Raw genomic sequence first — 23507 nt, forward strand, 5'->3', positions numbered from 1 at the left:
CCTTCCTTCCTTCCTTCCTTCCTTCCTTCCTTCCTTCCTTCCTTCTTTCTTTCTTTCTTTCTTTTTCTTTCTTTCTTCCCTTTCCTTCCCCTTCCCCTTCTCCTTTCTACTTCTCCCTTCTCCTCCTCTTCCTCCTCCTCCTCCTCCTTCTCCTCCTTCTTCTTTTTCTTCTTCTTCTTCTTTTTTTTTTTTGTGATAGGGTTTCTCTGTGTAGCCCTGGCTGTCCTGGAACTCACTCTGTAGACCAGGCTGGCCTCGAACTCAGAAATCCACCTGCCTCTGCCTCCCAAGTGCTGAGATTAAAGGTGTGCACCACCACTTCCTGGCAGTTAAACACATTTTCATGGATTCCTAATATTATACCAAAACATAGATATAAGAAAAGTACTGATTTTCTTGTTATTGGATAGGAATTTTGCAGTTTATTATGAATAATTTTGTGATGAAAATATTTCAAATCTTGATGAATATTTGTCCTTTGATCAATTCCTTAGGAAAAGGAGATGTGAAAGTCCCAAATCTCTCTCCCAAGTGCTGGGATTAAAGGCATATTCCACATGCCTGGCAGAGTAAACATTTTTAAACAGCGAGGTACATGCTGTCAAATTGCTTCCTGGGACCGGTCATGTCAAGGTGTACTCTAATCAACTGTATATGAAAATAGCCGCCTTCCAGGCATCCAAACATGTCTTTTATGTTATCAGCGTGAAATTGCTTTCCTAATTTTACACATGATTTGCATTCTTTTGCTTCTAAATAGTTGATATTTCTATTTTATCCCTAACTTGTATTTCTTTCATAGAATATGAAAATATTCATTGAAAATATTTTTCTCACATTCTGATCATGGTTTCCCCTCCCCACCTCGTCTCCTGTCCTGATATATCTTAAAGGTTTATTGTTTTAGACATCGTCTCTCAATAGCTTAAATTTTGAAACAATGTCTGTTTCTGTTATTACAGAATGTGGCAGCGGGAATTTTCGCTGTGACAATGGATACTGTATCCCTGAATCCTGGAGGTGTGATGGGACCAGAGACTGTTTGGATGACACAGATGAAATTGGCTGTCGTAAGTGACAAGGAGCCAGGCTATGCTCTGAATGACATAAATAAATGCTGTATGGTCTCAGCCGTAATGAGAGAAGGGCTGTGCTTTAGCGGCAGATCCAGGGCTGGACTGAGGCTTTTGAGCTGGTATTAGTATCAGTTTTACACCCTTTGGAGGGAGACACTCTGTTTATACCAGGTCCTTGCTGTAAGCCTGAGACTGCAGCCTTTACTGAGAATGAATTTATACTTGGTTTTCTGAAGCTTAAAATTTACTGTCTCTTGGTTATTCCCCTGGGAAATTTTGTAAATCAGAAGATTTTATGTGAACTACTGTGGTTTACGTATAGGGAGAGCCTCTCTGTATATAAAAAAAAAGTAACTTGTAAATTAACACAAAGAACATATCAGTGGCTAGTTTGGGCTTACGCAATTAGAAATCTAGGTAAAACAACATAATATTTTAAACCTGAAATTTACTTTAGTTATCGATGGGCTTTTAAATCGTTTTGACACATTTCTTCATATAGCTCTCAGCTATAACGCTATAATACTGCTAGAACATTCTGAGTAGATTCCAGATTAGGAAACAGTCTCAGTAGTTGAGTCACTTACAGGTGACATGATTGCTCCTCTCAAGCCACTGACCTCAACCCTAACCCTCAAGTCCTTTGCTCTGACTTGTCATAGGTGATGAGTCACTAGGTTGTGAAGTCCTTCATTCTGACAGGTTAACAGACGAGAGTTATCATCCCAGTCAGGAAGACAGGAGACAACATGAGTGTTTGGCCACTCCATGGCACAGTTGAGCAGCAGTCATGCTCCAGTGACACATTTGAAATGGGAATGAAGGAAAAAAACAAGAGTCTGGGGCCTCTCCCACTTCCACACACAAATGGATCTTGCAGAACCACAAGATGTCACTCCGTGGTGGGGGCAGAGCCTGATAACATTTGCATTCTGACTAGTCCTTAGTTGATGGTGATACTTTTTATTTTCTGAGTTGTCCTTTGAATGACCAGAGCTATTGTTTTGGCATATTGTAGGACACGATCACACGATTTTAATTCACTTTGATTTCTGGACTTTTACTGTTTAAACAATGGGGGTCGGGGCTGGAGGCAGAATGCACGAACAATATTCTAGGATGCGGGCATACACAGACAGTCTCCAGGTCTTCAGACACTTCTGTGCCCTATGGCTATGACATCAGCAGTGCCTGTGACAATGACAGCTAGCATTGCATGGCTCTTATTTATGCACACATTGTTTTCTTCACTTTTAGGATGCAGACATTAAGGCTCAAAACTCACCAAAATTCCTAAAACAAGCAAATGTGGAAATCGTTGTTTCATTCTTGGTTTCTCTTTAATTTCACTTGTTTTCCATCCACCGTGACACTTTACTATTAGATGCTAGAAAGGTAGCCATAAAACTGGTGAATTATTATATTATTTTTTACATAAATTAGAGTTTGGTAATTCTGTCTTAGATTTGTGTGCATGTATGTTTACTTTATTCTCTGTTTGGGATTACCTGTTTGGATGCCATTGCTGGGGTGATCTAACAACCTCGTCCGTCTAGCAAGAGTTGATGTGTAATCTCTTCAAGCACTGCTGGTACTGTATCAAGCAGATGTCTGCCTGCATAAGCCACCACCCTCCCCACTTTGGTTTTGTTTCAGCTCACAGGACCTGCGGATCAGGCTTTTTCCGGTGTCCTACTGAGGGGACTTGCATCCCTAACTCCTGGGTGTGTGACCAGGATAAGGATTGTTCTGATGGTGCAGATGAACAGCAAAATTGCCGTAAGTGTTTAGAGCAGGATTTTCTTCTGTTTTTTTTTTGTTTTTTGTTTTTGTTTTTTTTTGTTTTTTGTTTTGTTTTGACCTCTCAAGTTAGTCTGCTGTATACAGGTGACACACAAAGAACTGATTCTTCATCAACACAGAACTAGACCTTAAACTATCTGGTGATATGCTGATAATCTGGTTCAGAGGCAGGGTCATATAAAGTGTGGCTATACAACAGACTTAGACCCTTGATGCTTGGAACTGGTTAGCTTGCCAGGCTTTAAATTGAAGTATGAAATTAAAATAGTGGCAGTAAGTGAGCCCCATCTTAGGATGGTCCTGCCATTCTTGGCTCTGTGGGCTGATGAGGACTCAAAGCTATGCTTAGGTCCTTTAGATCTTTTTGTCTGCACTTTATTAAAATAAATTTCTGTGAGTAGCAGGAAAGATGTTATCCATAGACATGAAAAAAAAAATCACAGTCCCTCTGGAACCTGCACTGGGAACATGAAAGTTATTTCTGATTCTTTTCACTGCCTACACTCGTTCACCAGTTCCTGGCTGATTTGCCTCAGAGCCTTCCCCCCACCCCTCTTTCCTTCTCCCTCTTCTCTCCCCTTCTCTCCTCTCCAGCTTTGCCTCTGCTCGCTCCTGGCCTAGCCCAAAGTACACTGTAGTCGTCTTCAGATACCCATATGAGTGTATCAGATCTCATTACAGATGGTTGTGAGCACTATGTGGTTACTGGGATTTGAACTCATGACCTCGTGAAGAGCAGTTGGTGCTCTTAACCACTGAGCCATCTCACCAGCCCAACCCCAGAACCTTTTTCTAAGGTTCAGCAATACTTTCCATTCCTCCATTCATTGTGTGCTTGGCATCTGAGCAGTCTGCGGCTAGATACTGCTGCAAAGATCAGATGAGGCTGGGTGCCCACACATACCTTAAGCAGAGGCCATTTGGACAAAATGCTTTCCAGGCCAACCAGGGTAACAGAGTGAGATACTGTCTTAAAACCTCTTATTAAACCCCTTTGCCAGCCATGATTTGGTTTCCAGTGGCCTCCTTGGAGATAGCAATGATGTTTCCATGCCTTCCCTTCTGGTCCTTAAAATGTTCTTGGGGCAGAAAGCTCGCCATTCCTGGTCATAGCCTTCTGCCTTTGTGCATACTGTCTAGGTGCTCATTGTGTAACAGTCTTTTGCCCATTTGGGTCAGCTAGCTGCCCACCCACAGCAGGGTGTGTGAATTGTCCCTGTCTATTCTCTTCCTATGTGAGAGAAAGATCACCTTTGCTGTCTTTCTCCCCACCACACACTATTATCATCTCCCTTTCCCTGAAAAGTCATTGAGGCTGGTCTGGAACTCTGATCTCTTGCCTCTACCTTGCCCTTCCATGTTCTGACTGTACAGTCATGCGCTATTACTCATTCCTGTGACACCAGGGCTGTATTTTCCTGTGTGTCTATGAGCCACTGCTACCATTTCCTTTTTAAAAGGTATTTATTCACTTATTTAATGTGTGTGTGTGTTTACCTGCATGAGTTTATGTGCACTGTGTGCACGCAGAAGCCCAAGGAGGCCAAAAGAGGGCATTGGATCCTGTGGAACAGGAGTCATGGGTGGTTGTGAGCTGTCATGTGGGTGCTGGAAATTGACCTCTGGATCTTTCACGAGAGCAGCAAGGGCTCTTAGCCACCAGATTATTTCTCTACCCATGTACTTACCAATTTTTGGTTAATGCCCTATCTAATTCACCCACTATCATATACCTTTGAAGTTTATGTTGTACTCGACACATGTTAATAACTAATTATATTACAAAATACCTTTGCGTTTGCATGCGTCCCTGTGCAGTACAACATCCAATCGATGCTTGTTTTTGTCCTCCCTTCCAGTTTCATTATCATATTTAGTAAACATCAATGGCTAGCCTATATTTTGTAATAACTGTAAACAATGTTCTCTTTTCTTCGCAGCTGGGACCACGTGCTCAAGTCAGCAGCTGACGTGCTCCAACGGTCAGTGTGTTCCGATCGAATACAGGTGTGACCATGTCAGCGACTGCCCCGATGGCTCTGATGAGAGAAACTGCCGTGAGTCTGCTTCAGTCTTTGTACAGTGCTTGGTTTCACCTTTGGCATCTTAATCAACTTGCTAGATCTGTTGATGGACAGAAATTCCTACAATACGCCTCTTGTTGAGAGCTCTTGGCAGATTCTTTTGTGGATTAGGGGTGATGGTCTGATAGCAGTTCTCTTTTAACAAGACATCCTGTTTGTCCTGTCTTAGCATGTCAAGTTTTTGAAGTAAGAAACTTTTAAACATTAACAGAATTCCCCAAGCTTATTGAATAATTGAGTATGACATCCATTTTTGGTCAAAATCTATAGTTTTATTAAATTGCTTTGGTCAAGTTTCAAGGTAAAATTTATCAGTTTTTCTTTTTATGGACTTCGTATTTTCCAGAAAATACTTTGGAAAATAGTTACATTTTGAAAATGTATTTCTGTATAATGGTACTTACTTAGATCAGTTTGTAACAGATTGCCACAAAGTAAGACATATAAATCATAATACTCTTTGCACAATGTATAAATAATAACAGTCAAAACAAACTGCCACATTATATGATATGAAAAAAGCAAAGAGGTTTATACAAAACTAGTAGGCACTGGGTGTAACCAGAAGCAGAGATAATCAGGTCTTTATGAGTTCCAGGTCAGCCACCACGTCTACATAACTACATAACAAGTTCTAGGCTGGCCAGGATTATGCAGTGAGATCCTGTATAAAACACAGAAGTTTGGGCTGGGGCTGCAACTTGGCTGGTTGAAGCGAGTGTCATGCAGCATGACCAGGATTGGATCCCCAGTCCTGTATGAACCAAGTGTGGTGGTCCACCCTTGTAATCCTAGCGTGGAGGCAGGAGGATAAGGAATGTCATTCTGTTTCTTTTTATTTTGGATATTATACATATAATTGACTGGACACTGTCAAATTTTAGAGCTGGTAAGGCCTCTGTATTTTGTGAAGAAAGCAATAGGTTCTTTACCACACAATGGTGATATATGTCATATTGTGGCATTTTGTGAATTCTGAGCATTATAATTCCAGCTATTAGGACAACAGGGCAGGTGTAATAGTCTCCTGCAAATAAAGGAACTAAAACTTCAAAGGGTCTAGGCGCTGTGCTAGGCCTCAGTTTGTCTTCCGGTTCAGTCTGGCCACTACCAGGAGAAAAGGCCCATTTTTCATGAGAGCATCAGGGCTTTGTGCCACCAGCCCATGGACTGTCTTTTTCCTTTATTTACAAATGTGTAAAAATGGCTCTTTAGTCTAAATGTAATAAAGGAATGCTACTTTGAGAGAGTAAAAGGCAGCTAAGAGTCTATGGAGCATTTCCATGTGAGTACCTTGTAGCCAAGGCTGGTGTGGCTAGCACAACTGCTTTGGATCTTCGAGGGGATGGGGGTGGGGGTTACCTGGTAGGATATGAGGATGATGAATAGCCACAATAAGAGAGTGAAGGGGAGGGACCAAGCTTTATAAAGTATCTGGGCAGGATTTTTTAAATAATTTCTTAATTGTACACACACACACACACACACACACACAAACACTCCCACATGTGTACGGGGAGGTGAGTTCTCTCATGTGGGTTCTGGAGATTAAACTCAGGTCCTTAAGCTTGGCAACAAGTGCCTTTATCTACTGAGCCATCTCACCAGACCTTAATCAGTCTTTGAGATGCAGATTTTCTTTCAGTGCTGGTGCTTGGTGAGGTAAGGAGACAGACCCATAGTTGAGATTCCTGTTTCAGGAATGAGACATGTCAGGAGCTCTTCGGTGTATGCACAAAAAAGCCTTAAGTAAACCTCACATATTTAAGGAGTTTTGCAATGACTCCTTTGTTAAATAGTATTTGCTTTTACGTATTAAATTCTCACAGATCAGGAAATTAGGAACCTTCGTACTTCCGTGTTAGTGCTTTCATCTGTTGTGGGGCTGGAAAGATGGTACCTTCTGCTCCCGGCAGCCATTTCAGACAGCTCACAACTGCCTGTAAGCCCAGTACCAGGGGATGCGGTGCCACTGACCTAGTGGGCACGTACACCTGCACACATACCATTGCAGACACACGTGCATACACATAGTTAAACATCTTTAAAAATACGTTTAGAAAAGTGCCAGTATGGGTGTGCATGGGGACCACAAGAGTGTTTGAGTCTCTTCAGAGAAGGAACTGGTGGTATTCACCAGCTACCTGGCAGAGACTGTAAGTTGGTGTAATAAGCACCCTGCTCCACAGGGATTCTAAAAGAGGAGTCTGGATTCCAAAACAGCCCAACAGTAAGGGCGCATCTCATGCATCCCAGACTGGCCTCAGTCTTACTGTGACCTTGAACTCTGAGTCTTCCAAAGTGCTAGGGTTATAAACATACTACCATCCCTGACTTTTGGCTTGCATTAGGAGTAAAAGTTTATAAAATTTATTGACTTGAAATGTATATAGCTTTTTTTTTTTTTTTGAGACAAAGTCTCACTATGTAGCTTTGCTGTCCTGAATTTATAGAAATCCACCTTCTCTGCCTCCTGAGTATTGGGATTAAAAGTACTGCACCTGGCTAATAGTTTGTATTTTAAAATGTTATTCTTTATGTCTTTTTCTTTTTTTTTACTGTGGAAGATTTTTTAAAGTTTCAGGCAAATACTCCTACACATAAATAAACAAAACTCAGAAGAAGGAGGGGGAATGGGGAAAAGAGAAGGGACGGGGAGGACGAGGAGGAAGTCCTGTCCTAGAATTTTCTAGTCTGGATTTGGTTCTTTGTATCCTTTGTTGTCCTTCACCATGTTTGTTTGTTTGTTTGTTTGTTTTTGTTTCTGTCTCCTGGATCTCCTGAAAATTAGCTGGATCTAATGTTGTCAATGTTGGCATCAGTCATACCAGGATTTGAGAATTCTAGACTGCTCTATGTACTGCAGAAATGTCTATCAACTAGATGCCAGTAGTTCGTCCCTATCAGGACATCTCAAATGTCTTCAAACATTGTCGGATGTCTTCTGGAGCAAAGCCACCCTCTTGCTGCTCTAGTTGGAAATGAACTGATGGGCAGAACGAATAGATGCCTGGACCCTTCAGGAAGGGAGTGTTACAGCAAAGTGACAGTCCTCTCTAGAGTGTGCTGTGTGTCAAGCTGTCTCTATGCCTGTGATGTCAGTGGCTGGTGAGAGTCCTTGCTGAGATCCGTTTCATCAGTGACACTTAGGTGTCTTAAACATGAGTTTGGATCCATAGCAGCTGCTAGTTGCGTTAGTGTGATCAAAGGTTAAGGGAGAAGAAACTTAAATCCCCCCCTCCTTTTTTTCTTCAATTCTTCTGCCCAGGAGCCATTGCTTGTGGGCAAACCCAAAATGAACTTATGGTGATGACTTTTGTTCCCCTTTTCTTAGAAATAAGAAAATGGGTCTGGATCTGTCAGATACCTAGAAATCACTCACAGATAGTAGCAGATGTAGGGAAAGCTCCAGAGAATCTATTTTCCTAGTATTTGAAGACAAGGAGCTTGGCTCTGTTATTTGTAGCTGTGCCAAAGAGACCAGACCTGTGTCATGATCCCTAGCCTTTTAAGTTTCTAAAGCCAATGCATTGCTCTCCGAGACAGAACACCTTGTATCCATTCCAGGAATTCCTTTCCAGAACGAAGAATGTGCAGGAATATTCCTCAGGAGGTAGAGAAGGTAGACAACGGATGGGAGGAAGACAAAACAGTTAAGGTTCCAATAACTGGATCATCTGTAAAGTCAAGTAAGAGATAGGCATTGGAGAGACATGTTTGTGACCCCAGAGCTAGGGAGGCTGTGGCAGGAGGACCTTGAATTTGAAGCTAGGCCTCCTGCACCCTTCCCTACCAACACAAATTTCCTATGACATAAGAACTACCTAATGCCTCTGGCCTTTTTGCCTGCTATATTTTCATATGCCTCAGGTCCTTTTGATTATTCTACACATTGATAAATATGTCTACTTATGTTAAAAGCATTGAAATAGTTATAGCCTCCCCCTCCACCACACACACTGGTGTTTTATTACTCATCTGTAAAATGGCATCTGATATTAAACAGCTTGCCCATTTCTTTTTTTAAAAAGGAACCAGAAAGATTCAAAACTCCAGTCCATTTTACTTGTAATGGGATTAGCATCAAGCAAAACCACTCATGCAGAGTCTTAGATAAACATCAGAACAATGCACCAATTATAGGCCATTCATTTAATATACTGAAGTGACTTTTCGGTTGCTCAAAAATAGTAGCCGTTTTCAGGGAGGTAAAAAAAGATTATTTTTGTTTTATTGAGCACCAGATAGGAACGATTTTGGTGTGAGTAAAACTATCGCTAATTATTGTGGGTTCGCAGCCCTCTCTTTTGTTACTTAGGAATGCTAAAGAAAGAGTAAAAAATCCCTGTTACAATGGAGGCTTTCTTGCTCCTAAGCAGAGGTATTTGGTCTGCCTGCAACTGGGGTTGCTTTGTCCCTGACGGTTCATTTCTATTGACTTTCTGTTCAGAATTTAAACATTTTTTTCTAACTGCGGAATCTCCAGCTGGGGCCGCAGTGGGAAGCGGGTAATGAAGACAGTTCGAGTCACTCTGGACCGTGAAGGCTCTCGAGAAGAACGCACTGTTCCTCAGCCTGAGTTCACAATAGGCTGTCCAATGAGCCTTGCTCAGGTGACCCTGGCACACATATCACAGTACAGTTGTACCTGCTTAGCATTCTCAGGCTGAGCCAGCATTCTAAGTCCTGAAATTTGAGGAAAAAAAAATTAAATCTCTTATTTAGTATACTTCAAACAAGAACTTTATAAATATCTCTAATCTTTATAAAAATTTTAAGATCACAGTTAGCTGTTGCCCAATTTCTCTATCCCCTGTCACAACAAAGTCCCCCCCTCCCTTTTTCTCTCTGGTATCACTGTATAGCTCTACTTGCCTGCAGCGAATCCACCTTCCAGGAACACTCAATTCCCCCAGTCACCAACATTTTGTTATACCTAACACTTCTTGTTCAAATCTTATCTTATTAAGGAGTTATTGCTGTTTTATCCCGCTCTTTTTCCATAATTTTTTTTGTGTGTACATTGCTCTATTTATTGTAGACAGCATTTGTGTTGGTGTCTGTTCTTCCACTGCCTCAGACAGAATGAGAATTCCACAAGAGCAGGGGTTTTATTACATAGTGCCATCTAAAGTGCCTTGATACTTGTGGTATGAAAGAATTATTATTTATTATATTAGTTTTACAATCCTGAGGTTCAGCTTGACACTGAAAATAAGCCTGAGGAGGAGCTAGGAATAGGACCAAGGTGTTGGTTAGCTCTGACAATACGCAGCCCTGTAACTCCTATACTGGAACAGTGCCACTAATTATGGCGTATGTTAACATTTGTGCACATGTCCTATGAGGGCATTTTGTTCTTTTGTTCTCTGGACCATTTGCTCCTGTATTGGATCTTGTGTTGCAGGTTTGTTTGTGTGTAGGTGGAAGGAGGGCTTCTTCTCAGGCACGTGTCTGAGTCTAATCTCAGGTCACTGCACACTAGATGATGTGTGTCTAGATGCTAGGTGGGGCCTTCAGACCTGCTTTACATATCAAATTGACATCTTTACAGAACATGCTATGTGGTTAAAGACTGTGGAGTGGGTCTCAACTTTCTGGGAAGTTGAGAGAAAGAAACTTCATTGCCTTTTCCCTCCTTCCTTATTTTCCTCCCTCCCTCCCTCCCCCCTCCCTCCCTTCTTCCCTTCCTCCCTCCTTGCCTCCCTTCCTTTGGTCTGCCTCACTCTATAGCCCAGGCTAATCTGAAATTCACTTTGGCCCAGACTGGCCTTGAACTTGCATCCTGCTGGATATTGGGATTTGAATTTTTTTTTTTTCTGTTACCATTCCATTCATGATCCTTCTTTTGTAATTTTTCTTTTTTTGCCTATTGACTTGGAAGCCTGGTGAACCAGACTGTTTGAATTTGAATTCTGGCTCTCCAGTTTACCAACTATGTGACATTCCTCAACCTCTTGAGTGCTTCAGGCTCCTCATCTATAAAATGGAAAAAGGTGTTCACCTTATGTGGATGGAAAAAAATTCATGTACGTTGACTCCTTAACCTGTTTTTGGGACCTAGTTTTCAATATATTGTTGTGGATGATATTTGCTTATTTAGCTTTATGGGTTGTATTCCTGACGAGAGTTGGATTTTCTAGTCAAACTAGTAAATTTTTTCTGGTAAATCATTACATCCCTTGGGTCATCCTGTTTGAGAACAGAGTACAAGACATTAAGTAAAAGAATGACTTTGGAAGATCTTGGAAGAACTAGGTATCTGGCTGCATTTGTGGATCAGTAACTTCTTATTTGCTCTGTGATCTTGGGTTTTAGTGTTCTCTCTCTCTCTCTCTCTCTCTCTCTCTCTCTCTCTCTTTCTCTCTCTCTCTCTCTTTCTCTCCCTTCTCCTCCCTCCCTCCCTTCCTCCCTCCCTTTTTCTTCTTCTTCCTTCCTTCCCTTTCTTTCTCTCTTTCTTTCCTTTCTTTTTCTATCTGTAGCACTGGCTGCCCTGGAACTCTGTAGACCAAGGTGACCTACAGAACTCTGAGACATTGCCTTCTGAGTGCTGAGATTAAAGGATGTGTCACCATTTCCCAATGAGCTTTAGTTTTTAGTTTAGATATGCACTGAAGATGCCTTGTTTTTATAATTAGTTTGTCCTACTGTGCTCCCTCTATCTCTCCCTCCCTTCCTTTCCTTCCTTTCTTTTTTCCACAGGGTCTCTGTGCCTTGGCTGACCTGAAATTCACCATGTAGATCAGGCTGACCTCAACTCTCCTACCTGCCTCTGCCTCAGACTCAGGGTCTAAGGCCCTGTGCATTCTTTTCTGTTTTTATAGAACTCTGATAATGAGGAATGGAGGCTTAGAGCTGGGTTTTCTCTGGAGTAAATGATTCCACTCTTAGAGGTTCAGAGATACTCCGCTCTATTCAGATGACTTCCTCCCTAATTCTTGTTTTGTTTGGGGCAGGCTCACTTTACTTTTTAGCCCTTGCTGTCCTGCAAGGCTTCCAGGACAGCCAGTGCTACAGATAGAAAAAGAAAGGAAAGAAAAAGAGAAAGAAAGGGAAGGAAGGAAGAAGAAGAAAAAGGGAGGGAGGGAGGGAGGAGAAGGGGGAGAGAGAGAGAGAGAGAGAGAGAGAGAGAGAGAGAGAGAGAGAGAGAGAGAGAGAGAGAGAACACTAAAACCCAAATAGACCTAAATAGACCAAGCTGGACTCCTAGATCTGCCAGCCTCTGTGGGTGCCATCAATCCTGGACCCCCCCTCCTTGATTACGTAAATAGAACTATAGCATGAAAGTTTCTTGCACAAAACCAAATCAATAAAAAGGGAGCATAGTGTTGTGTGTGTATTTTGTGGCAGATGTCAACATGGAAGAACAAGTCACTCCATGAGGACAGGAGGAAATGGAGAAGTGTGTAATGTGAGAGTGTGTGACAATTTTGTCTTAGTTAATTGGCCCCTGAACAAGGCTCAGGACGAAGCTGGTGCTCAGAGGTGTTATTTCTCCCTCAAATTTCACTTTCTCTGCATGACAATTCTGCCAGACGCCACAGTCATTGGGTGGCTTTGCTCCGCGGTTAAAACAATGTAAGGTTAGGTGCAGGCTTGCCAAATGTATTGCCCAATGGGAAACTCACCTGATTATGACTTCCTGTTCTTAGATTAGCTTGAAATCCCTTAACATTTTCAGCAAGGGAAATTTGGAACTGTTTCTTTTGGGTGAATATATCTGAAGGAGGATGCACCACAAGTTATCTGTATGCAAAAAAAGGCCAGAAGGTGTGTAGAGTTTGGAGTTGAGACCTGTCCTCTTTTGTTTGAGAGAGATTCATTATCGGCATAGATGGAGACAACAGCTGTTTGCTCCTCACTGGGAGAGCTGACCTCTGGCCATCCTGATATCACCTTGATGACATCAAGCTGGCCCTGTTAGCTGCCGGGAAAGAGCCTTGTCAGAGAATGCTGCTTTAACTCTTCTTTAAGTTTTATGGTTGTCGAAAACAAGAGCCCTGCCCAGCACATTGATTCCAGATCCTTCCTAGTCATAACAGTCACCTTAAATGTGGTAGCCACAGACCAAACCCAAATAAATTTTTCCCCTGACAGGTGACTTATCTGTGACAGAGGGCTGGCTTTCTCAGCTTGATGCTGCTCTCAGAAGGCTAGATAACTGACTCCTGGAGCTATCTGGCGAATGGTGTGGGGTGGGTGATGGGGAGGGAATTGAGTGAGGATCTCACCTGGACTTGTACAGCTCTGGAAGGCAGAATTAATAAACAGTCGTGTGGCCCATTAAAGGCACTTTTGTGAAGTGTAGCATCTTCATAACAAAGAACACTGGCCTATGGATGAATTCAGTTTGGGGCTATTGCAAAATTAAGATCAGAACAAATTGAAATTTTTAGCTAGCTATTTTAAAATGCCCTGTATTTTGATGTTCCACCTTACAGTTTTCAGAAGTAGAAGCCCCCAGAGAGCGAGCAGACAGTGTCACCTGACAGCCTAACCACACAACTTTTCTTTGTTCTTCCGAATTCTTTTGGACAAGGGTCCGGTGTGTTCTCCAATCTTTTTTTACTGTTTATTTTTTTTAATTTATTTTTATTTTATATGCATTATTGTTTGCCTGCATGTATGTCTGTGCTGAGGCTATTTTATCCCCTGCAACTGGAGTTGCAGACAATTATGAGCTGCCATGTTGGTACTGAGTAGGTGTTGGTTATTGAGCCCAAGTTCTCTGGAAAATCAGCCAGTGCTCTTAACTGTGGAGCCATCTTTCCAATGTCCCCACCCCATTTTGTTTGTTTGCTTTTAGAATACTTTTTCAAAGCGATACGCTCAGACACTGAGTACTGGACATGATCACATGTTGACTCATGGGTACTTTGGCCTTTGTTCCACCAATAATCTATTTCTGGAAATATTGGTGGACCACATTTTGTTAGAGTTTGGATCCTTCTAGCTCTTGGGCCCCAAGATGTCCTTTACATAGTTGTAGGTACACATGACAGTCACCAAGACACCTGCTGCATAGTGGGGAGGAGGAATCTTTGTTCTTACAAAGGCTTCAGGTTATATAACCTTTCCTAGTCTTCCCTAGAGCACAAGAAGTGTGTCTTGTAGCTGTCCACCCCCTGTGGCTGTCCATTTCCCATATAAAGTATGAAGGGCATGCTCATTCACTTCAGTGAGCTGCTGGCACCTAGGACACTTTCATTTTATGTTAAAGCCACTAAGGTCCCTAGTAAAGCACCTTCTGTTGAAGTCATGTGACTGAGTGGCTGCATGTAACTTTGGAAATTGAAATATGCAAGGATACTTACAGGCCCACTTTTGAACTGCTGGAAGCTGAGGATGTAGGCCTATTCATTTACTATAGAAAACTGGAAGAAAGCTAATCGGGAGGTTGGTTATCTTTAATACTGGCACAAGGCGAATCAGTTTAGCAAGGAACCTAGCTTTTGCTTGATAGGACCATCCAAAGAATTATATGGCGTATCTTAGTAAGCTTGTAGAACCTCAAGTTGGGTTCTTCAGTACAATTTTAGCTTCAGGCTGGGAATGTGCTATCCTCACTTCGAAATTTGCCTTTTCCTTGATTAAAAATAGATCTGAAGACAACCAGAGAATTACTGGGAAAATAATCCTCAGTGAGAAAGACAATCAGACCACACTGATGTGAAGGACTATATAAGAAATATTAAGTCAGAAGTGATGCCACATGCTTATAATCCCAACACTACGGCAAATGAAGCAGGAGGATCATGAGTTGAGGATGGACTAGCCTAGTCTACATAGCAAGACTCTACCACAAAGTGAAACAAACAGTAACAAAAGTAAAGCAGAAACAAAACAACATTTAACTCCATAGCTGCCGGTGGTAACTCAATAGCCATAGCGTCCTGTTCTTTCTCTTTCTTCCTCTTGTTTCTCTCTTTTCCCTTCATCTTCCCTGTTTTTAAAAAAACAGTACACACACACACACACACACACACACACACACACACACACACACACTCTGTCTTCACACCAGGAGAGGGCATTAGATCCCATTGTGGATGGTCATGAGCTACCATGTAGTTGCTGGGAATTGAACATAGGACCTCTTGATGAGCTCTTAAACACTGAGTCATCTCTCCAGCCCACCTCCCATTTTTTGAGTCAGAGTTTCACAGTGTGTCTCAGGCTGGCCTAGAACTCACTGTGTAGGTCAGACTTTTTTTCTTTAACTTAAAATAATTCTCTTGCCTCAGCTTCCTGAAGTGACAGTTCTGAGCTACCTTTCCTGGTTAAGCGTAAGCAATTTTTTTTTCCAGTACACTGAGTGTTGTTCTAATTCCTGATTCCAAGATCCTGAGAAGTAAGGCAGGATCCATGAGCTAAAAGGATGTCATTATGTGAGAAGCAAATCAGATGTGTGTCATAAAGGATACGTGTTCAAATGCGGAGACACATGGCAGACATATACCATGCCCTCCCTCTATTAGACAGTCTGATTTTCTTCTGTGACTCAGAAAACCAGGTTGAGCATCTAGTTAATCTTGAGGGTGTGTGTGTGTGTGTGTTCATTTGTGGATTCAGCTAATTTCAAGATGGAAGACATCTGTGCTGAAGGTAGAGCCTTTCCCTTTGTTGTCACTCTGAAGAACAGTGTGACGTGTTTGCAGGCATTTGCATTATATGAGGAATCATAAGCAATCTAAAGATCTGTGAGTTGTAGGGGAGGATAGGTACAGGTTATGCACAAACCCACATTATTTTAGATAAAGTCTCCATGGATACCAAGGGATGGCAGTGATTTGTGCTTGGGGAGCAATTATGCTTTTCAAAGCGGTTGTTTTCTTAGAACCCTCTGCTCTGTGTGGTAGTTATTCATATACGGTGACAGAGCAAGCATGTTGAGTAAATACCCACTGGCTATTTTCTCTGCCCTTGGCCAAGGTCTGACATTTAGGCTTGCTCCCTTCCCCTCCAATGAGAGGAGTGGCCCTTCACTTCCCAGAACATGTATAAACTGTATATGAGTTTCTAGAATGTGATTTGTATTGTACATGAGGAAGTTCGATTTTGAATCATTATATATTTTCTAATTCTTCAGCTTTTATCTCAAAAATTACCTCTTTTAGGAGCTATCTCTTGGCTCCCACATCTTCCCATGGTGAAGGTTTGGAGATTTCCATATTCATACGCCACTTACTGTGTGTGTCATTATTTGATTAATGCACCTTTCTCTCATTCTGTCTCCAGGAGGTCAGGGACCATCTCATATTCAGTGTGTAGCATATGGCAGTATCTCATTAAAAGGGATGCCTTTATTTAAGGTTGGCTTGCTATTTTTTTTTCTTAAACAGATTATCCAACATGTGATCAACTTGCTTGTGCCAATGGAGCCTGCTATAACACGAGTCAGAAGTGTGACCACAAAATTGACTGCAGAGACTCTTCTGATGAAGCTAACTGCAGTAAGTCATATCCATGAAAAGGGTGGTGGGAAGTTGATGCTGGCTTATATTGACTTGGGAGGGACAAATGGATACATCTCTTCCCAAGCCCGTGTCCACTGAATCCATATTAGTTGTTAGAAATCAACCACCACTGGGAGTATTGACACCATGGATTTTGGTAGAAGCTACAACTTGAGCCCTTTCTATTCCCCAAGGACTGGTTGCATCAGCACCCCAGTGCCTGATAAGTCACTTTTAAAGTATGTGGCAGGATCTGCCGATGAAATCAGATGGTGACAACTGAACTGAAATGATCTCATTTTCTTTCTCGTCTCAACTGTGTGTCCCAGCTACGCTGTGTTCTCAAAGAGAATTCGAATGTGGCAGTGGAGAGTGTATCCTTCGTGCCTATGTCTGTGACCACGACAATGACTGTGAAGATAACAGCGATGAGCACAATTGCAGTACGGTGATTTCCTTACGCCGGGTCATGTGATATGATGTGATAAAGGAGGGGTACTTCTTCCTCTCCCAAATACTAACATGCCACTTGTTGCGTATGATAATTAAACAACAATCCACACTATGTCAGCTATCACCACGCGGCGGTCAGTCAGATTTATAACAGTAAATTCTCAACCCACAAAACGCTCACACAGTGAACTCACAGCCCGTTGATATTGATACAAACTGCCCACCTATATCTGACAAATCTGACAAATGCTCACCTCTATTGCTCTTCTATGATATTCATAGCTAACTGTGGCTATTTCAAGCCATGTGGATCCGGTTTGTCCTCTTCCTCTTCCTCCATCTTTCTCTGTCCTTGTCTCCTCTTTGTCTTGTCCCCTCTCTCTGAAACTCTTAGCGCTGCCTTCCTTTTGCACTGCCCAATCACAGACTCTAGCCTTATATTTTGCCTGCTCTCACCTGCATATAGACAGCAATCCACACTTTTTTTTTTTGGTCTCGAAGTCTCTGTTTGGCAGAAGCCAAAGGTTAATGGAAGAGTTACTGTTCCAACCTTATTAGTATGGCTTGACCTGCATTCCTTTATCCTCCAGGGATCATAGGAGAGGTGAAGAGTTGCTAATAGTCAGCTTGCATTCTTCTCTACATCCTTTTTGACAATGTCACAATATATCACAGGATTCTGATCTTTTGATTTTTTTTTTATTTTTGTTTTTTCGAGGCAGGATTTCTCTGTGTAGCCCTGGCTGTCCTGGAACTCACTCTGTAGACCAGGCTGGTCTTGAACTCAGAGATCCACTTTCTTCTGCCTCTCAAGGGCTGGGATTAAAGGTGTTCCCCACCACCGCACGCTGAAGACTCTGATCTTGACAGTAAAACTTGAGGGAAAAGAGTTTCCTGATAACAGTGTTCTAGCTCCAGTTTTGAAATTCCTATTGCATTAAAGTTTGAAGGCCGGGGAGTTCCTATGGTTGCTGTGAATGACTTCATTGTCGACACCTTTCCTTCTGACCCAAGAAACAGGCCTGTGTCGTAGCTGGACTCCGAACTTCCTCTTCTGGAATATTATAAAGTTAGAAAACATCATGATAAGAGTTTTATCAGCTCCCATGACTCACCAGCTTCCTGGGGCCATTTGCCTTCTCTCCTGCTTTGATTGGCTGGTGCCCTATCTCCCTGTTTTTTTGGGATCTAGGTCTTAGAACCTGGACATTATTTCAGTGAGTAAATTAAAAAGATTGAGGCATCACAGAGTGGGTGACTTGGAGTGTTTTGGTGCAGATAATAGTTACAATGTTTCTTCTTTTTCTTTCTTTTCCTCTTTCCTCCTCCTCCTCTTCCTTTTCTTTGTCACGATACTAATGCTCAAAAGGATGCAGAAGCTTCAGTTCTAGGAATGCAACGCGGGCGGAATGAACACTTTGTTTTCCCCCAGGGACTGTGCCTGTGTAGTGCTCATGTTGCGTGTAATTTTAAAAACACGCTTGCTCTTTCTCGAATACGCTTCCTGTGCTCCCAGCTAGGCTCTGTGGTCAGCAGCTGCCCACCTGCCTCACTCAGCTCCACCAATTGCCAGCTGACCCTTTTCCCATGAAAGCCAGGAGGTGCTATTGCTATCCCTTAGCCAACCACCCCACATCTAACTCCGCCAAGCCACCAATGACTGCCCTGGCTATGCCCTCTCTCCTGCCCACCTTATTTGCAGAAGATGAAAAACACCAGACAGCCTTAATATTTTAAAACTAGTCAGATAACTCAATGGCTGTGCAAAAAAAAAGTATCCTGTCCCATCCTCCTTGGCTTCCACTGCTGGTGGAGGCTACAAACTATCGGTGCCCTGATACCTACATGCCTGTTGCTTCCACTGCTCCACTGCCAGCTCAGAATCCTTGTTTTTGTCTCCTCCCCTCCCCCAAGTCCCACCTTTCCCCCTTTGCCCAGCGATTGGCTACTGCCTTTTTTATTGACACAATCAAGAACCAATTAGGGAAACAATACCTCCACCTACGGTGCTCTATTGCTCTCTTCCAGACTATGACACCTGCGGAGGCCACCAGTTCACTTGCTCCAATGGCCAGTGCATTAACCAGAACTGGGTTTGTGATGGAGATGATGACTGCCAGGATTCTGGTGATGAGGATGGATGTGGTAAGGACTAGAGGAGATTCCTACCTAGAATCATTTTCCTCCCTTAGAGATTAGGAGGCGACCCCTCTAGAACCCAGCTGCAACATCAATTGATAAACCCTCTCTTTCCCATCATTAAGTAAACTGCCTTTCTTTAAAAAAAAAAAAAAAGAAAGAAAAAGGATTTATTTACTTATGTATATGAGAGCTCAGTCTTCCTGTACATTTCCTGACAGAAGAGGGCATCACAACCCATTATAGATGGTTGTGAGACACCATGGGGTTTCTGGGAATTGAACTCATGACCTCTGGAAGAGCAGCCACAGAGCCATCGCTCCAGCCCCACCTTTCTTTTTCCTTCAAGACTACTTGTTTTTAGGATGTAAAAGTCATAAACCAGGGGAAAGAGGGAAAGGCAGTTTAAAAACGCCTTAGCCTATGGTTGTCTGTGAGTTTCCAGTTTGAGTCACTGAAGGCTGGGATCCACTGGGAGCATGGAGATGGAACTCAGGATGGGGAGGTACAGGTGACTTCCTATCCAATTGTCATTTGAGATGGACATGTCTGCTCTGCCACAGGGCTAGGACCACTGGGGAGACAGAGGAGTGGGAAGTTTGACTGCACTCTCCCCATGCTGGCTATGGAAACCATGGGACCCTGCTCTGGGGGTGGGGAGCACAATCTGAGGTCCCCAGGGGATGCTAGAGTTGGCTGGGGGGTCTCTGGGCCAAAAGCCAGCCCCTTTACTGTCTGGTTCTCAGCCTCTTGGGCCTCCAGGCACCGATGGGAGCTGCAAAAGAGCCGAGAACGAAGTGGGGGTGTACGAGCTAGATTTGACCCACTGCCGAAGTGGAGAGAAAGGAGAAGCTTCTGCTGCACCCTGTGGGGAGGAGAGTCCTTGGTTTGGTTGAAGGAGCTTGCTTGGCTTGGGTTGGTGGTCTCCGTGGCTGGGAACACAGAGAGGTCTCCTGCTGGAGATTAGACAGAGGTTCTGTAGGCGGATCCACTCTTCCCCATGGCGGATCCAGATGAAAAGAAACAGTCCATGGTCTTAAGATGTTTATTGTCATGGCAGAAAGTAGATGAGTAACCATACCAACGTATCTCAGGGCAGGCCTGAGATTAAATACCTTTTGCAGAGAGGAGCGTCTGGGAAGGAATGCTTAATTGGCTAAGCCCTTCTGGCCTTTAGGTATCTCATTAATATGGAGATCTGACTTGAGGCTGTGTGACCTGTAGTCACGCCCTCTACCTGTGAAGGGGCTAGTAGGGATGTTGCCCTACGTGACTAAAGGACACAAATCTATGGAGGGCTGCAGCCTTGTGACGGGAGCCTGGAGTCTGGGAGCGTGGTGAAATGCCTGGGGTCTCTGGCAGTTTATAGCCTGTGCACAACCAGAAACCAGGCTGGCTTTCACTGTCCTACAATTGCCCTTGGTATACACTCTGCCACTGTCACTAGCAGACTCTCCCAACAGTTCTTGGATACCTAATGTCCACTCTATACAGCAGGTAACTCTCATTGCTCAGTTCCAGACAGAAGGGTGACTCTTACTGGGGAAAATCCACTGGTTTTAGGTTTTGGTATTCCAGAGGAACACCATTTTCGACTTATAATTTTCCTTTGATTACCAATGTTTGTTGGCTGCCACATTCAGAAAATGTGGCATTTAAATAGTTTAATTTGATCATATAGGATCTCAATAAAAAGGCTGGTAGTAGCCTTTATTCCAACAGATAGGTTGTTTGAATGTTTGTTTCTTACCTGGCCCGTATCTCCTTTTAACCATGGATTATGAAGAGTGTCAAATCTCTAGGGTGGCTCATAACTCTCTTTCCTTCCCTTTCAGAAAGTAACCAACATCATCATACGTGTTACCCAAGAGAATGGGCGTGTCCTGGGTCTGGACGATGCATCTCTATTGATAAAGTTTGTGATGGAGTTCCCGACTGTCCAGAAGGAGAGGATGAGAACAACGCCACGAGTGGAAGATACTGTGGTGAGTGTGGGAACTGCATATTGCTTGCTTCCTGACAAGAATGCTTCTAGAACAGATTCTCAAACACAGAGAGTATCAGTTGGCATTTGCACAACAAAATACCTCAATTCAGTCGCTTCATTGACAAACATTAATTATGTCTCATGACAGTTCTTGCCTATACCAGCCCACTGGCATGTCCTGCTAATCCACAGACGGTTTCAGGATAGTGGAGAGTAGACCCTATCATTTGAACATCTTTAAGTGTATGTTTGCTAAGGTATTGACCGCAGCGTGTCATTTGGGTAAGGCCAGAGTGGAACAAAAGTACGTGCCAACAGAGAAACTTGTTTTAATAACAATCATGATGAGTGTAACATGGGAGCTTTTTATTTTGTGGTACTATGGCTCAGACATAAAGAATTATGAGTGTTATACAAATGCCCTACCCACTGAGCTTGTTATATATATTTGATATCTTATCTTATACTGGTCTTGTTTGGATAAACTAAAACAAGCTTCTGATTCCTAGGGTATATATGTTGTCTTCCAGTGGTTCCTAGGATAGGTAACGAACTAAACTGGTATATATATAGGCACCCTTTTTGTCTCCCTCCCCCCAGTCAGCCCAATTCTGAGAACATCTCACATCTCAAAGGGGACAGTTTTGAACTTGATCTCATCATTTGGACACAAACTCAATTGGTTATTTCACAGATGAGCACATGTAATTAATTCTAACTTCAAGGATTTCCCCCCAACCCCAGCCCCTAATACTTGTCATATCTAAAAGTCCTCCCATTCAATTTGGAAGATTTAGTATAAAAGCTTCAGAATAAACAAATGATATGTAATCAGTGGTCAAAGTTTAGAAAAGCGATATTAACAGAAAAACAAACAAACAAAACTAATCTCCTGAAAGCCTACTACTATTGGAAGCCAGTCACAGTCAGAACTACCAAAGCTTGTGACCTGATGTTTCATGAATCGAGTTAGTAGCCTTTTATGCCTACATGTAACAGTAGTTGTAATATTAAAAGAAAAAGAGGTTTAAGAAACACAAAGCATTTGCTACATAGTATCACAGGAGGTGGCAGGTTTTCCTGCTGTGCTGCATGCTCATTGGGTTTTTTCTGTTTGGAAGTAACTAGGTAAACTAGCCTTGTCCAGATCCATCCAATTAGCAGTTTCTTTCCTTCTGTTTAGGTACGGGTGTCTGTTCTATCTTAAACTGTGAGTACCAATGCCATCAGACGCCATTTGGAGGAGAATGCTTCTGCCCGCCAAGTCATATTATCAACAGCAATGACAGCCGTACTTGCATTGGTAAGTGTCAGCTTGGAAGGCCGAGGGTTCCATCAAAGCATACTAAAGAAACTACAAACTCTGAAACCTGGGTGATTCTAGCCCTGAGGCTTTTGTGAGGTGACAAGCTAGGGCATGGAGTTGACTAGTGAGAGGGACCTGTTCACCCTTGACTTTTTTTCTGTCTGAAATATTCATAGGATCTGGCTGTGCTGGCTATATGTTTTATTTTGTAATTATTTTATTTGTATACACTTCAGCCTTTGCCTCGGTCCCCTCTCCCACAGTTCCTCACCCTATTCCTCTTCCCCCTTGCCTTTGAGAGGATGCTCCCCCTCCCCTTCCCTGGGGCCTCAAGTCTCTGGAGGATTAAGTGCATCTTCTCCCTCTGAGGCCTGACCAGGCAGACCCTGCTACATATGTGCCGAAGGAGGTGTGTGTGTGTGTGTGTGTGGGGGGGGGGAGTCAGACCAGGCTGTGTGTGCTGCCTGGTTGGTGACTCAGTCTCTGGGAGTTCCCTGGGTTAGGTGAGACTGCTCGTCTTCCTCTGGGGTCCATCTCCCTTTCAGCTTCTTCAGTCCTTCCCTTAATTCAACCATAGGGGTCCCTGACTTCAATCCGATGGTTGGGTGTAAGTATCTGCTTCTGTCTCAGTCAGCTGCTGGTAGGACCTCTCAGAGGACAGCCACGCCAGGCTCCCATCTGTAAGCACATCATAGCATCAGTAATAGTGTCAGGTCTTTGGTGCTTCCCCCCCAACCCCCCACCGTATGAGATGGATACCAAGTTGGGCTGATCATTGGACTGCCTTTCCTTGAGTCTCTTCTCCATTTTTGTCTCTGGAGTTCTTTTAGACAGGAATAATTCTGGGTCAGTATTTGTTTTGTTTTTTAGATAGCATAAACAATGTGGGATTATAATGTAGCGTTTTTTAAGACAAAACGTGTTCTTGTTGATTCCCCTCCACCATCCTTCCATCACTCCCTCTCCCTGACCACTTATGGCTCTCTTCCATGCCCACCCCTTCACATTAACACCCCTTCCCCCTCTCAGTCTCCTTTTCATAGTCTTTCAAACCCAGTCCCATACTTGCGTATTAACATAAGCTGGGGTGGAGAGCCATGCTGGTTTTTAAACACTGAAAAAAGGCACAAGGAAACCTTTTAAAGGACTAATGATTCATCAGGTTGGAGTGCTGCTGTGCTCAGTTCCCAGACCATGTGGTGG

The 23507-nt window shown here is 43.0% G+C and overlaps 1 protein-coding gene across 1 annotated transcript in view; it reads left to right on the forward strand.

Annotated features, from left to right (window-relative positions):
- Lrp2 (LDL receptor related protein 2) overlaps nucleotides 1–23507 on the forward strand; it is a 160544-nt gene that overhangs the window by 31478 nt on the left and 105559 nt on the right. Inside the window, exons 2-9 of the mRNA XM_028762987.1 lie at nucleotides 963–1070; nucleotides 2733–2855; nucleotides 4820–4936; nucleotides 16306–16416; nucleotides 16749–16862; nucleotides 18901–19017; nucleotides 20847–20996; nucleotides 22182–22301. Coding sequence (XP_028618820.1) covers nucleotides 963–1070; nucleotides 2733–2855; nucleotides 4820–4936; nucleotides 16306–16416; nucleotides 16749–16862; nucleotides 18901–19017; nucleotides 20847–20996; nucleotides 22182–22301 — 960 coding nt within the window. The remainder of the gene's footprint in view (nucleotides 1–962; nucleotides 1071–2732; nucleotides 2856–4819; nucleotides 4937–16305; nucleotides 16417–16748; nucleotides 16863–18900; nucleotides 19018–20846; nucleotides 20997–22181; nucleotides 22302–23507) is intronic.

This window comes from Grammomys surdaster, unplaced genomic scaffold (assembly GCF_004785775.1).
Source record: "Grammomys surdaster isolate TR1022 unplaced genomic scaffold, NIH_TR_1.0 136, whole genome shotgun sequence".
Lineage (NCBI taxonomy): Eukaryota > Metazoa > Chordata > Mammalia > Rodentia > Muridae > Grammomys > Grammomys surdaster.